The sequence below is a fragment of the Pristiophorus japonicus genome, chromosome 13 (assembly GCF_044704955.1).
Source record: "Pristiophorus japonicus isolate sPriJap1 chromosome 13, sPriJap1.hap1, whole genome shotgun sequence".
NCBI lineage: Eukaryota > Metazoa > Chordata > Chondrichthyes > Pristiophoridae > Pristiophorus > Pristiophorus japonicus.
This window is the reverse complement of record NC_091989.1, coordinates 152,494,206-152,508,403: the sequence shown is the minus strand read 5'-3', so window position 1 is coordinate 152,508,403 and position 14,198 is coordinate 152,494,206. Positions and strand designations below refer to the sequence as shown.

The following is a 14,198-nucleotide window of genomic DNA, read 5'->3' as shown; positions in this document are numbered from 1 at the left end:
GTCCCTCTGCACCGCAGCATGTTGTAATTTCTCCCCATTCAAATAATATTCCCTTTTACTGTTTTTTTTCCAAGGTGGATGACCTCACATTTTCCGACATTGTATTCCATCTGCCAAACCTTAGCCCATTCGCTCAATTTAAATATTGTAATGAGGCTGACGCTTTCCCTTCCATTTTGAATTTAGCTGCCTGTGGACGGGTTTCACAGAATTTGTGAAACCCGGCAGTTAAACCGAGGCGGGGATTGCTGTATCCAGGAGGTAAGTGGCTTTATACCTACCTCCTGGATTCAGGGTCCCAACCACACCCACCCAATGCCATCGGAATCCTCCCCCCACGAGGCCTATGATTACCTCACCAGGCCTCCCCCCCACCCCCAGCCAAGCCTCACCCCCCAACGATGACGATGAGGCCGGCCACGATCCTCCAGTGGGTGGATTCTCTAAATGGCCGAAAAGATCCAGGAACTTTGAAGGAGAAATTCGAGAGCGCCAACTTTTGAAAGCTTAGTGGCAGGCGCTAATGATTTTCATCTTTCTGTAAATTCGGTATTAGCGCTCCAGGAAGGAACTGGAGTGCTAAATCAAGCACTCCACTTCCTTCCTGGAGCGCTAAAGGACGCAGGCGGGGCGGTAGTGATGCAGCATTGCACAATGTTCCATAGCGCTGCCGAGATCGGCGGCTCCTTCCCTCCCTTACAGAGAAGGGCCTTCGCTGCAGGCTCTGCATTGGGACCAGCGAGCTGGTCCCCGACGGCAGCCACGATCCGGCCCGATCAGCCTCATTCACTCCAGCAGAGGGCCGGGCTGTTCGATTGCGGCCTAATAGAAATGGAAAAATTTAAATAACACATTGCAACAATTTTCATACTCGCCATCAAAGATCATGGAAAAAAGAATCTAATCCGGAACACTCCTAGTTTTCTCGCTTCCAAATGTCACCTCACCCTGATTAGCGATTAGCAGTCTTTCTAATGACTGCCAAGTGAATTTAAAAGCCTAGAAGTTAAAGATTAATCTTATCTCTCTGATATAAAATGAGAGGAAGAAAACAGGAAGTTCAACTAAAGTTATGTCTCAGCCACAGATACCCGTGGTAAAGAAGATGTGGATTTTTCTTTTCCTTTTGTGTGTTTACACACTCTGTTCTGCAGATCAGTACAGACAACGGGCAGAGAAACTGATGAAAGAAACTCCTCTTATAGATGGGTGAGTGAAACAAATTTATATGTAAAGTTACAAAAGTGTCCTATATAAACTTTCTTGAAAGTCATCAAGCTGGACTTGCAGTGAAACCATCGATGAAGACAATGATATTCATTTAGCTGAAAATTCTTGGTCATATTACCCAAGTTTGTATTTCTTTTCTTGATATATGTATTTATATCAGCGCACCAGGTTCTCAATAGTGTCACAAAATGTAATAAAAATTGATCAAATAATTCCAATGCCAGTGGTTACACCATAGATTTTCCTTAACTAACATCAACAGCCAGTGATTTGATAGGAGAGGTTCTGATGTCGACCCTCTGTCTGCTCCTCGGTGGGTTCAGAGAAGCTGTACTGTACAAAGCGGAAATGCGTACCTCACTGGCTGAATTTTACAGTGATAAGCTTAATGCCTAATGTGAACTACGTGCTTGCCTATGGAAGCTGACTTGTCCATTAGAAATGTCTTTAGTCTAGGCAAAGAGCCTGGGGGCCATTTTTGTGTCACTTCCAGCTTTTATAATGCTTACGAATGGGGCAGCAGTGAAATCAAAATCTTGCGGTGGGTAGTCGTGCCAACTTATCATTACGTTGCTGTCCATCCTGATTTTCAGATGACTTCAATCCAGTTGGCCGGAGCTCTTGTCAGAAACAGGCAGGAGGCTCATACATATTGGGGTCAAATGGCCAATGCTATTTTTGTCTCAGTCTGGATGACTACCACAGTTCTTGTTGTCACCCACCAACCATGGGCGCTACAAGTCAGGCGATGGTCATTTACAACAATAATTCGAAGGAACTTCGGCTGCAGTCAGTGATAGCTGAATTCTGCTTTGGGAGATATTTTTATGGAAGTTGCATGTGGGGATTGCATGTTAAAGACTTTCAAATTTATCGCGTTTGGTGTTGTAGAAACATAGAACATAGAAAATAGGTGCAGGAGTAGACCATTCGGCCCTTCTAGCCTGCACCGCCATTCAATGAGTTCATAGCTGAACATTCAACTTCAGTACCCCATTCCTGCTTTCTCGCCATACCCCTTGATCCCCCTAGTAGTAAGGACCTCATCTAACTCCCTTTTGAATATATTTAGTGAATTGGCCTCAACAACTTTCTGTGGTAGAGAATTCCACAGGTTCACCACTCTCTGGGTGAAGAAGTTCCTCTGCATCTCGATCCTAAATGGCTTACCCCTTATCCTTAGATTGTGACCTCTGGTTCTGGACTTCCCCAACATTGGGAACATTCTTCCTGCATCTAACCTGTCTAACCCCGTCAGAATTTTATATGTTTCTATGAGGTCCCCTCTCATTCTTCTGAACTCCAGTGAATACAAGCCCAGTTGATCCAGTCTTTCTTGATAGGTCAGTCCCACCATCCCGGGAATCAGTCTGGTGAACCTTCGCTGCACTCCCTCAATAGCAAGAATGTCCTTCCTCAGGTTAGGAGACCAAAACTGTACACAATACTCCAGGTGTGGCCTCACCAATGCCCTGTACAACTGTAGCAACACCTCCCTGCCCCTGTACTCAAATCCCCTTGCTATGAAGGCCAACATGCCATTTGCTTTCTTAACCGCCTGCTGCACCTGCATGCCAACCTTCAATGACTGATGTGTACCATGACACCCAGGTCTCTTTGCACCTCCCCTTTTCCTAATCTGTCACCATTCAGATAATAGTCTGTCTCTCTGTTTTTACCACCAAAGTGGATAACCTCACATTTATCCACATTATACTTCATCTGCCATGCATTTGCCCACTCACCTAACCTATCCAAGTCGCTCTGCAGCCTCACAGCATCCTCCTCGCAGCTCACACTGCCACCCAACTTAGTGTCATCCGCAAATTTGGAGATACTACATTTAATCCCCTCATCTAAATCATTAATGTACAGTGTAAACAGCTGGGGCCCCAGCACAGAACCTTGCGGTACCCCACTAGTCACTGCCTGCCATTCTGAAAAGTACCCATTTACTCCTACTCTTTGCTTCCTGTCTGACAACCAGTTCTCAATCCATGTCAGCACACTACCCCCAATCCCATGTGCTCTAACTTTGCACATCAATCTCTTGTGTGGGACCTTGTCGAAAGCCTTCTGAAAGTCCAAATATACCACATCAACTGGTTCTCCCTTATCCACTCTACTGGAAACATCCTCAAAAAATTCCAGAAGATTTGTCAAGCATGATTTCCCTTTCACAAATCCATGCTGACTTGGACCTATCATGTCACCTCTTTCCAAATGCACTGCGATGACATCCTTAATAATTGATTCCATCATTTTACCCACTACCGATGTCAGGCTGACCGGTCTATAATTCCCTGTTTTCTCTCTCCCTCCTTTTTTAAAAAGTGGGGTTACATTGGCTACCCTCCACTCCATAGGAACTGATCCAGAGTCAATGGAATGTTGGAAAATGACTGTCAACGCATCCACTATTTCCAAGGCCACCTCCTTAAGTACTCTGGGATGCAGTCCATCAGGCCCTGGGGATTTATCGGCCTTCAATCCCATCAATTTCCCCAACACAATTTCCCGGCTAATAAGGATTTCCCTCAGTTCCTCCTCCTTACTAGATCCCCCGACCCCTTTTATAACCGGAAGGTTGTTCGTGTCCTCCTTCGTGAATACCGAACCAAAGTACTTGTTCAATTGGTCTGCCATTTCTTTGTTCCCCGTTATGACTTCCCCTGATTCTGACTGCAGAGGACCTATGTTTGTCTTTACTAACCTTTTTCTCTTTACATATCGATAGAAACTTTTGCAATCCGTCTTAATGTTCCCTGCAAGCTTCTTCTCATACTCCATTTTCCCTGCCCTAATCAAACCCTTTGTCCTCCTCTGCTGAGTTCTAAATTTCTCCCAGTCCCCAGGTTCGCTGCTATTTCTGGCCAATTTGTATGCCACTTCCTTGGCTTTAATACTATCCCTGATTTCCCTTGATAGCCACGGTTGAGCCACCTTCCCTTTTTTATTTTTATGCCAGACAGGAATGTACAATTGTTGTAGTTCATCCATGCGGTCTCTAAATGTCTGCCATTGCCCATCCACAGTCAACCCCTTAAGTATCATTCGCCAATCCATCCCAGCCAATTCACGCCTCATACCTTCAAAGTTAGCCTTCTTTAAGTTCTGGACCATGGTCTCTGAATTAACTGTTTCATTCTCCATCCCAATGCAGAATTCCACCATATTATGGTCACTCTTCCCCAAGGGGCCTCGCACAACAAGATTGCTAATTAATCCTCTCTCATTACATAACACCCAGTCTAAGATGGCCTCCCCCCTAGTTGGTTCCTCGACATATTGATCTAAAAAACCATCCCTTATGCACTCCAGAAAATCCTCCTCCACTGTATTGCTTCCAGTTTGGTTAGCCCAATCTATGTGCATATTAAAGTCACCCATTATAACTGCTGCACCTTTATTGCACGCACCCCTAATTTCCTGTTTGATGCCCTCCCCAACATCACTACTACTGTTTGGAGGTCTGTACACAACTCCCACTAACGTTTTTTGCCCTTTGGTGTTCTGCAGCTCTACCCATATAGATTCCACATCATCCAAGCTAATGTCCTTCCTAACTATTGCCTTAATCTCCTCCTTAACCAGCAATGCTACCCCACCTCCTTTTCCTTTTATTCTATCCTTCCTGAATGTTGAATACCCCTGGATGTTGAGTTCCCAGCCCTGATCATCCTGGAGCCACGTCTCCGTAATCCCAATCACATCATATTTGTTAACATCTATTTGCACAGTTAATTCATCCACCTTATTGCGGATACTCCTTGCATTAAGCCACAAAGCCTTTAGGCTTGTTTTTTTAACACCCTCTGTCCTTTTAGAATTTTGCTGTACAATGGCCCTTTTTGTTCTTTGCCTTGGGTTTCTCTGCCCTCCACTTTTCCTCATCTCCTTTCTGTCTTTTGTTTTTGCCTCCTTTTTGTTTCCCTCTATCTCCCTGCATTGGTTCCCATCCCCCTGCCATATTAGTTTAACTCCTCCCCAACAGCACTAGCAAACACTCCCCCGAGGACATTGGTTCCGATTCTGCCCAGGTGCAGACCGTCCGGATTGTACTGGTCCCACCTCCCCCAGAACCAGTTCCAATGCCCCAGGAATTTGAATCCCTTCCTGCTGCACCATTGCTCAAGCCACGTATTCATCTGAGCTATCCTGCGATTCCTACTCTGACTAGCACGTGGCACTGGTAGCAATCCCGAGATTACTACTTTTGAGGTCCTACTTTTTAATTTAGCTCCTAGCTCCTTAAATTCATTTCGTAGGAACTCATCCCTTTTTTTACCTATGTCATTGGTACCAACGTGCACCACGACAACTGGCTGTTCTCCCTCCCTTTTTAGAATGTCCTGCACCCGCTCCGAGACATCCTTGACCCTTGCACCAGGGAGGCAACATACCATCCTGGAGTCTCGGTTGCGGCCGCAGAAACGCCTATCTATTCCCCTTACAATTGAATCCCCTATCACTATCGCTCGCCCACTCTTTTTCCTGCCCTCCTGTGCAACAGAGCCAGCCATGGTGCCATGAACTTGGCTGCTGCTGCCCGCTCCTGATGAGTCATCCCCCTCAACAGCACTCAAAGCAGTGTATCTGTTTTGCAGTGGGATGACCACAGGGGACCCCTGCACTACCTTCCTTGCACTACTCTTCCTGCTGGTCTTCCATTCCCTCGCTGGCTGTGGACCCTTCTCCTGCGGTAAGACCAACTCGCTACACGTGATACTCACGTCATTCTCAGCATCGTGGATGCTCCAGAGTGAATCCACCTTCAGCTCCAACTCCGCAACGCGGACCGTCAGTAGCTGGAGGTGGACACACTTCCCGCACATGTAGTCGTCAGGGACACTGGTGTTGTCCCCGTGTTCCCACATGGTACAGGAGGAGCATATCACGTGACCGAGCTGTCCTGCCATGACTTAACCCTTAGATACACTTAAATTGCCGACAACAATGTTAAAAGTCTGCACATGTGTTGCTTGCTGTTCCAAAGTCCTGCTTCTTTTTATTGATGATGCTAATATCCCTCCCCTTTATGGTGTTGCTCCAGGCCCGTCAAAACCTGGTGTCCTGCTCAACTTCCCAGCCCCACGTCAGCAAGCTGTCTGTTGAGGCATGTGTTTTATGATGATACCTTGCTAACTGCAATATAATGAGGATCCAGGAACATCATTGGTTGGGTCCCATGATGATTGCTACACCCTATCTGAATAATGCTCAACATGAAAATCACCTACCCCCAACAAATCATAATTGCGATGGAGCCAAATTAGCTTCTTTGGAAGATTTATCTCCAAATTAGACATAATACATTCAGCTAGGGTGGTAAAGTGCTGTTGTCAGTGTAGCATATTCCTGATAATTTCTCTTATTACTTGATACAGTTCAATACAATTTATAGGATTGCGCTTTTTGCTTATAAACAAATGTTAGAAAGGTTTGCCATTTCCTTCATGAAGACCGTGTCCCTTTCATCCCGGTGCCCTTGGTCTTCAGTTCTTGTTTTGTTGGGTTGGGTGAGACTGGGCACAAATGTAATAGTTCCTCCATTACTTTGACAATGGATTCAGGGCGATCAAGGGCTGCACCTGCTTTATTGATGCCTCCCTCGATGTACGGGCTGGGGGCTGTGAGGAGATATTCTTCCTCAGCAATTGGAGGAAGAACGCTGCTGCTGCTGCAAAGAAGGGGTGGCTGGAGGTGGCCTGGGAGGTCAGCAGCAGGAGCATTGTGCCACGCTCATGGATTCAGTGCAGGAAGCTCTTTAATGACCTAGGAAGGTCAGGAAAGGTGAGTACAGTTACACATTCACCTACATACTGCTGTGAGCATCAACCACCGCCTGCCCCCCCAACCCCACTCTGCCTTATCAAGCCTAATCCATCACATTACTCCTCAAACACACTTAACTTGCAAATGTACCCATTCTTTTCTTTCTATCCACTGCCTCACATCTCCATCTATCCATAAACCACTGGAACTCATACTCATCCTTATGCAATTTTATACCTCTCCCTGATAGTCACTCTCACCAAATGCACTCCATCCATCGAGTGAACTCAAACCACTTCCATTTCTCACCCGTTGACAACCCCCGTTCCCCCCCCCCCCCCCATCCCACACCCACACTCAGTACCCGGCATGCTGCCTCCTGTCCCAATGGCCAAGTCTGCCCCTGCACAGTTACAGGTGGAGCAGACTTTGGCAGGTCCTCCCCCTCCTCCACCTCCTTGGATTCATCCGCAGACGATGTGTGCTCTGTGTCGTTTTCCTCCTGTAGCTCCAAACCTCACTGGTGCACCATGTTATGCAGAGTGCAACACACCACGACCATTCTGGACATCCTGGCTGGTGCATGCTGAACGGCACCTCCAGATCTGTCCAGGCACCTGAAGCGCATCTTGAGCATGCCGATTGCTTGCTCAATTGCATATCTGGTGGTCATCTAGCTTTCATTGTAGTGCTCTTGGACTACATTGGTTGGGTTTCTCATGTATATAATCAGCCAAGTTTAAAGAGGGTATCCCTTGTCTCCTAGCAGCTACCCCTAAATCTGCTTCCAAGTCCAAAGATGTCAGGGAGCTTGGACCGACGCAGGATAAAAGCATCATGGCAGCTCCCGGAGAATCTTACGCACACCCGTAGAAATATCGCTGTGTGGTTGCACACCAGCTGCACATTGCTGGAGTCATCTAGATTGATGCTCCACAATGACCACCTTCTAACTGTATCTTTTCCTTCAGAGTGTGCTGTGTATTGCACATGTGGATTTTTCCAGCTGTCAGTGGCAGTCTGTAATTGTGGGCCCAAGTTTCCACAGGATAAAAAACGGGCGCTCCTCTGAGCTGGGCGCCCGTTTTTCGCGCCTAAAACGGCGCCAGAAAAAAAACGCGCTATTCTTGAGGGCTTTGCAGCTCCTTGTCTGTTTGGCGCGGCGCCCAGGGGGGCGGAGCCTACACTCGCGCCGATTTTGTAAGTGGGAGGGGGCGGGTACTATTTAAATTAGTTTTTTTCCTGCCGGCAACGCTGCGCGTGCGCGTTGGAGCGTTCGCGCACGCGCAGTGTTAAAAAACATTGGCACTCGGCCATTTTTGTACTTCTTTGAACATTTTTTAATAAAAGCACATTGCCATCAGCACATCAGCACTGAGGCTACCCTTCTCATTGTCTCCTTCCCCTCCCTCCCCTCCGCGGCGGCAACAAACCGCTGTCTCCTTCTCCTCCCTCCCCTCCGCGGCAACAAAGGGCGGTTTCCTTCCCCACCCCCCGCGGGCACGAACGATGGCTGAAGCACTTTCACACAGGTAGGAAGATGGTTTATTTAATCTTTTCTTTGCTTATAAATGTTTATTCAGGTTGGATTTATTTGTATAATATTTGTAGAAGTATAAATAAGGATTGATTGTAGAATTTAATGACTTCCCCTCCCCTCCCCCCACCCCCCACCTCGTTCTGGACGCCTAATTTGTAACCTGCGCCTGATTTTTTAATGTGTAGAACAGGTTTTTTCAGTTCTACAAAAATCTTCACTTGCTCCATTCTACTTTAGTTTGGAGTCCGTTTTCACTGTGGAAACTTTGAAATCAGGCGTCAGTGGCCGGACACGCCCCCTTTTGAAGAAAAAATTCTGTTCCAAAGTAGAACTGTTCTACCTGACTAGAACTGCAGAAAAAAAAATGTGGAGAATTGCGATTTCTAAGATAGTCCGTTCTCCACCAGTTGCTCCTAAAAATCAGGCGCAAATCATGTGGAAACTTGGGCCCATTAAGTGGGGAAACTCCAATGATCCACTGGCATTGTAGATCAGCCCGTGTGGTGACGGGTGTGCAACGGCCATCACACGTTAAAAAAATCCATGCACAGGCATCTTCCACCCTTCAACATGCAATATCTGGTCCTTCATTGTAACACCGGTGAACTCATTCCTTTTTGGTGACGTCCAATCCAGTCACTCTCTTCACAGCCGCCGCCCTCCCGGTCCGGCTCACGCTGCACCTTGCTGTGGCATGCCGTCACACTGCTCCAGGGCCGCCACACGCCGCTCCTTTTATGACTCCGATCTGCCACTGATAGTCTCTCGCAGATCGGGGCAGCCACGCTGCTCCAGGTCCACCACCATAATCCAGATCATTGATTGGAGTGTGGGCAGGTACAGCAGGAGCGGCGAGGTCGGGGCGAAGGAGCGGCAAGAGATTGTAGAGCGACGTGATCGGGGCCCAGGAGAGGCGTGGGCCCAGGGGCAGCACTGGTCAGCCTACATTGTGATATGTGTGCATAGAAACATAGCAACATAGAAAATAGGTGCAGGAGTAGGCCATTCGGCCCCTCGAGCCTGCACCACCATTCAATTAGATCATGGCTGATCATTCACCCCTTTCCTGCTCTCCCTCCATACCCCTTGATCCCTTTAGCCGTAAGGGCCACATCCAACTCCCCCTTGGATATATCTAACGAACTGGCATCAAGAACTCTCTGCGGAAGAGAATTCCACAGGTTAACAACTTTGAGTGAAGAAGTTTCTCCTCATCTCAGTCCTAAATGGCTTACCCCTTATCCTTAAACTGTGACTCCTGGTTCTGGACTTCCCCAACATCAGGAACATTCTTCCTGCATCTAACCTGTCCAGTCCCATCAGAATTTTATTTGTTTCTATGAGATCCCCTCTCATAGAAACTCTAAACTCCAGTGAATATAGGCCCAGTCGATCCAGTCTCTCCTCATTTGTCAGTCCTGCCATCCCGGGAATCAGTCTGGTGAACCTTCACTGCACTCCCTCAATAGCAAGAACGTCCTTCCTCAGATTAGGAGACCAAAACTGAACACAATATTCCAGGTGACGCCTCACCAAGGCCCTGTACAGCTGCAGCAAGACCTCCCTGCTCCTATACTCAAATCCCCTAGCTATGAAGGCCAACATGCGCACTAGGTCCGTGCAGCAGAGCTGGTCTCCAGTCGTCTTGGTTAATCCTTGCCACTGGATCAAAATCTAACTCTGTCAAGCGCGTGTGGTGGCTGGTGTGCAACGGCCACCACACGTTAAAAAAATCCACGCACAGGCATCTTCCACCTTTCAATATATAGTTCAGGACCTGGAATATCTGGTCCTTCATTGTATGAACGGATCCCTTTTTGGTGTGGAAGCAAGTCATCCTCGATACGAGGGACCACCTAAGAAGAGAAGATTGCTGGTGTGGAAGACCTTCTGGTTCACGAATACCCCTGGTTGATCTGGGGATGCAAGAATTGCCATGTGTGTGCAGTCAATAACTGCACCTGTGGGAAGCCAGCCAGAGACACAAACCAGAGTGCCCGCTGGTGTCATCACAGACAAAATTCATAAAATTGGGGGCTCTGGCAAACAACTCATCAGTCACCTGTCTTATGCATTTGTGGGCCGCTGACTGGGAGATCCTGGACATGTCTGCAGCAGAACCCTGGAACCATTCGAAGGCAAAAAAGTTGAGGGCAGTGGTGACTTTGACAACCACTTGTAACACTTGGCCACAGGTCCAGCAGGGAGCAGGTCTTCCAGAATACTGAAGATGTCTGCCACCACCTGCCACGACAACCTGAGCCTCCGGAAACACAGCTGTTGTGACATTCAAGGAAGCTCAGCATTTGCTTGTACACCCTGTGAGCAGCACCCCTTCACTGCTCTCCTCTCTGCTGCTCCCCTCTCTGATGTCCAGTTCCAGATCTGTCAACAGCAGCCTGATGCTGCTGCTGATGGCCATATTGCTCCTAGGTCCAAGGCTCTATCCAAGGCAGCCAAGATGCCACCCATCCTGATCTGATTCAGGAAATCTCCAAAGTGTGGAAAGTAAACTCTCAGTAAAAGTACTGTGAACAAACCCTTTTCCACTAATGGGTAAGAAAGCAACAGTGAGTACTGCGTACTTATTGCAGTATTTGAATGAGTTTTATTCAGTCTCCTCAATTGTGGGTTGGAGGCAGCTTTCCCATGCACTCACATTTTTGCTGGTTTTAATCCTCCACCTGCATCTAAACCCATGCACTACTCCATGTTAAAATTCCCCCCTTTATTTCAATTCGAACATGAAGGTCAATGGGAAAGAAAAGTCACTTGCACAATAAGAGTCATGATTCATTCGCAACTTTTAATTTTTTGAATATTGAAGAGATTTTCTGTTATGTCTGTAATATGCTTATGAATGACTCCACGAGGCAATGTGTTGTACTCAAACTGTAGTGATCTTGGTCCTTTATTCGTAACTCCAGAGTAAGGCACAAGCATGGTGAGCAGCCTTTTATACTGGACCCTGCACACCTATGCAGGTGACCCTCAGGTCTCCCACCGCAGTGTCCTCTGGTGGACAGCCTCTGCCACAGGGGTAGGAAACCCAGGTCTCCACCAGTTGCACCCTCTAGTGGTGCCAGCATAGTATATACACAGTGTAAACCTTATTGATAGTACATCAGGTAACAAGTCTCCATCTTATGCAACTATACAGTGACTACACAGAGAGCATATCTATAGTCTGTATATATAACATTTTCAACACCCGAATAAAATTACAATAGTTTATTTGAAATACACTGGAAATTAAATAGTTTTGTACCTTTCCCGATTTACGAGAAACTCTAAGAAAGTGTATACAAACTAACTTGTCACAACCCATCTTGACATTTGAACTTTGATACCATTTTTTCCATAATCAGACACAATGACCTCCCCTGGCAACTTCTGCTACGTTACCACAACCAACTGAGCAAGGTGGATCTGAACAAGCTGAATGGAACCCACACCAACATCCCCAAGCTGAAAGCTGGTCTTGTAGGAGGACAGGTATCCAGTTTGCTTATTAATTGATTTGTGCATCAATATTCAACATTCAAGATTGGATTGGATGAGTGGATGAAGGAAAATGGATTGAAGGGATAAGGGAACAGGGTGGGTAAATGTGATTGCTCGCATGGAAAATAATTGGCAACATGGACTAGTTGGGGTGAGTGGCCTGTTTCCGAGATGTAACTTTATGTATTACTAACTTTCATTTGAAAGGAGCACTGAACTTTATGCCAGGCAGGGAGGACGGTAAAGAGTCAAGCACATTTTCATCAAACTGACATCACACAGAAGCACACTGGCTACATTTTATAAACAATGCGGCTGAAAATTCTCATAGTATTCACCCATAATGCTTAAAGTCGCCATTTTCTGTGTGGCCTTCCTAATGCCAGAGACTTGGACATTTCTATCATTCTCAATACCACCTGTGATCAGTTGACATGAAGAGCACTTCTGTCAGCCACAACTGGTGCTGGCATTTTTCCTTCTTGTCCCACTAGCTCAAGATGAACATTCTGCTGCCACGTTTCACTCCAACTAGCTGCCTGAAGACAACAACAACTTGCATTTATATAACATTTTTAAAACATAGAAAAACATCTCACAATCTTAAGAGCCACCAAGCTATTTGGATTTTTTTTTAGGAGTTTGACTAAAATTTGTAGCAATGGCATTTGAATTTGCTCATACTGATTTCTGCATGAACATATATAAAAGTTATTGGAAGGAGGTTTCAAGATACCAGCAGAGTGAGAAGGTAGGTGAATGAACAAATGGAGTTTTGCCTGAACTGGAGTGTAATTGGCCAGAAACGACTTTCATTTGTGTGAGTTTTTGGAATAAAAGGTGTTATAAAGGGAAGTGATGGTGGCAGTCAGTGGTTTCTCCATCACCCCATGCACTGTAACACAGTGCCAGAAAAGATTTAATGACCTCACAAGATTGGCCAAGGTAAGTAAAGACGCAAGTCCCCATGCACCTCCTGTAAGAACGATAGAGACATGATTCACCTCCATACCTACCATAAACCTCAGAGTAAATAAATAGGTGAACGTCACATTTTAATATTCACAAGAAACCTCATAAACGCCTCACATACCTCTTTCTCACCATAACCACTGAGTATTCTCTCAGAGCCTGACACAAGAGTGGTAGTGCCAGTGTCAAATGAGAAATTATTAAAACCAGCCTGCACCTAAAAGCATTATCGCCATGGTATGGATGCAGACACCTGGGTGAAAGCAAATGTAGTTGCTAATCAGATTTGCCGACTTGTGTTTTTTCTGTTTGCAAAGAGAACGGTTGTCCACAATCAGCACTATAGTACAGCCAGGATGGGAGAATCAGTCAGAATAAGAACGTTAAGTGTGCATGAGGAGAAAGAAATGCAAGCCCTCAGAAGACACACAGGGGAGGCAGTGGGAGATGGGAAAGCAAGAGGTGAGCTGCAAAGAATAGATTGGTAAGCACAGGAACACGGTGTAGTACACTGGCTTGTTGCAATTTCCAGGTATTCAAAGTTTATAGCTGGTGCATTACTGAACTGCAACATCTTCAAAGTGAAATATGATAGTCATATTTCTGAAACAAATGTCCTTTCTTTCCCCCCCCCCCCCCCCCCCAAGAGAAATCTCATGAACAAGCTGTGGATTCAAGGGACTCCAATCTCAGGGACCCATTCTTCAAAAGAGCAATGATTTGGGAGTATCAACCTCGTAAGCAGTGGGGATGGTTACCATGCATGTGCTGCAGGTTTGGATATGTTGGAGGAATCCACTATCTGCATCTGCAACGCTATGCAGGACATATGTTAGGCCATGCAGAACACTCTTGAAAATGTAGCAGTCTGGGCAGTATCTGCAACAAGGTGTCAAAAGTTACTGAGGACAGTAGTGACTTATGAAGTGGCAGCTTCAATAGATGCCTTGCACAACAACCTTAGCAGGACCATTCCATAGGCATTCTGGGACAGATACATGACTTGTTCTCTTGCCCCCTACCAGTGGGCTGCAAAATGTGGTAACAGATATCTGTGTGTCTCAGGATAGTTACAATAAAGCTGCATCCTTCCAATCCCCTCTACCACCAGCACATAAGGGATCTTTAGGCCTGGGCCAGGCTCCCCTTGCAATCAGAGGAGAAACGTAGCCAAGGC

The 14,198-nt window shown here is 46.4% G+C and overlaps 1 protein-coding gene across 1 annotated transcript in view; it reads left to right on the top strand.

Annotated features, from left to right (window-relative positions):
- The first annotated feature begins 1,072 nt into the window (after positions 1-1,072).
- Positions 1,073-14,198, top strand: part of dpep1 (dipeptidase 1) — a 48,808-nt gene continuing 35,682 nt past the window's right edge. Inside the window, exons 1-2 of the mRNA XM_070896979.1 lie at positions 1,073-1,209; positions 11,914-12,040. Coding sequence (XP_070753080.1) covers positions 1,073-1,209; positions 11,914-12,040 — 264 coding nt within the window. The remainder of the gene's footprint in view (positions 1,210-11,913; positions 12,041-14,198) is intronic.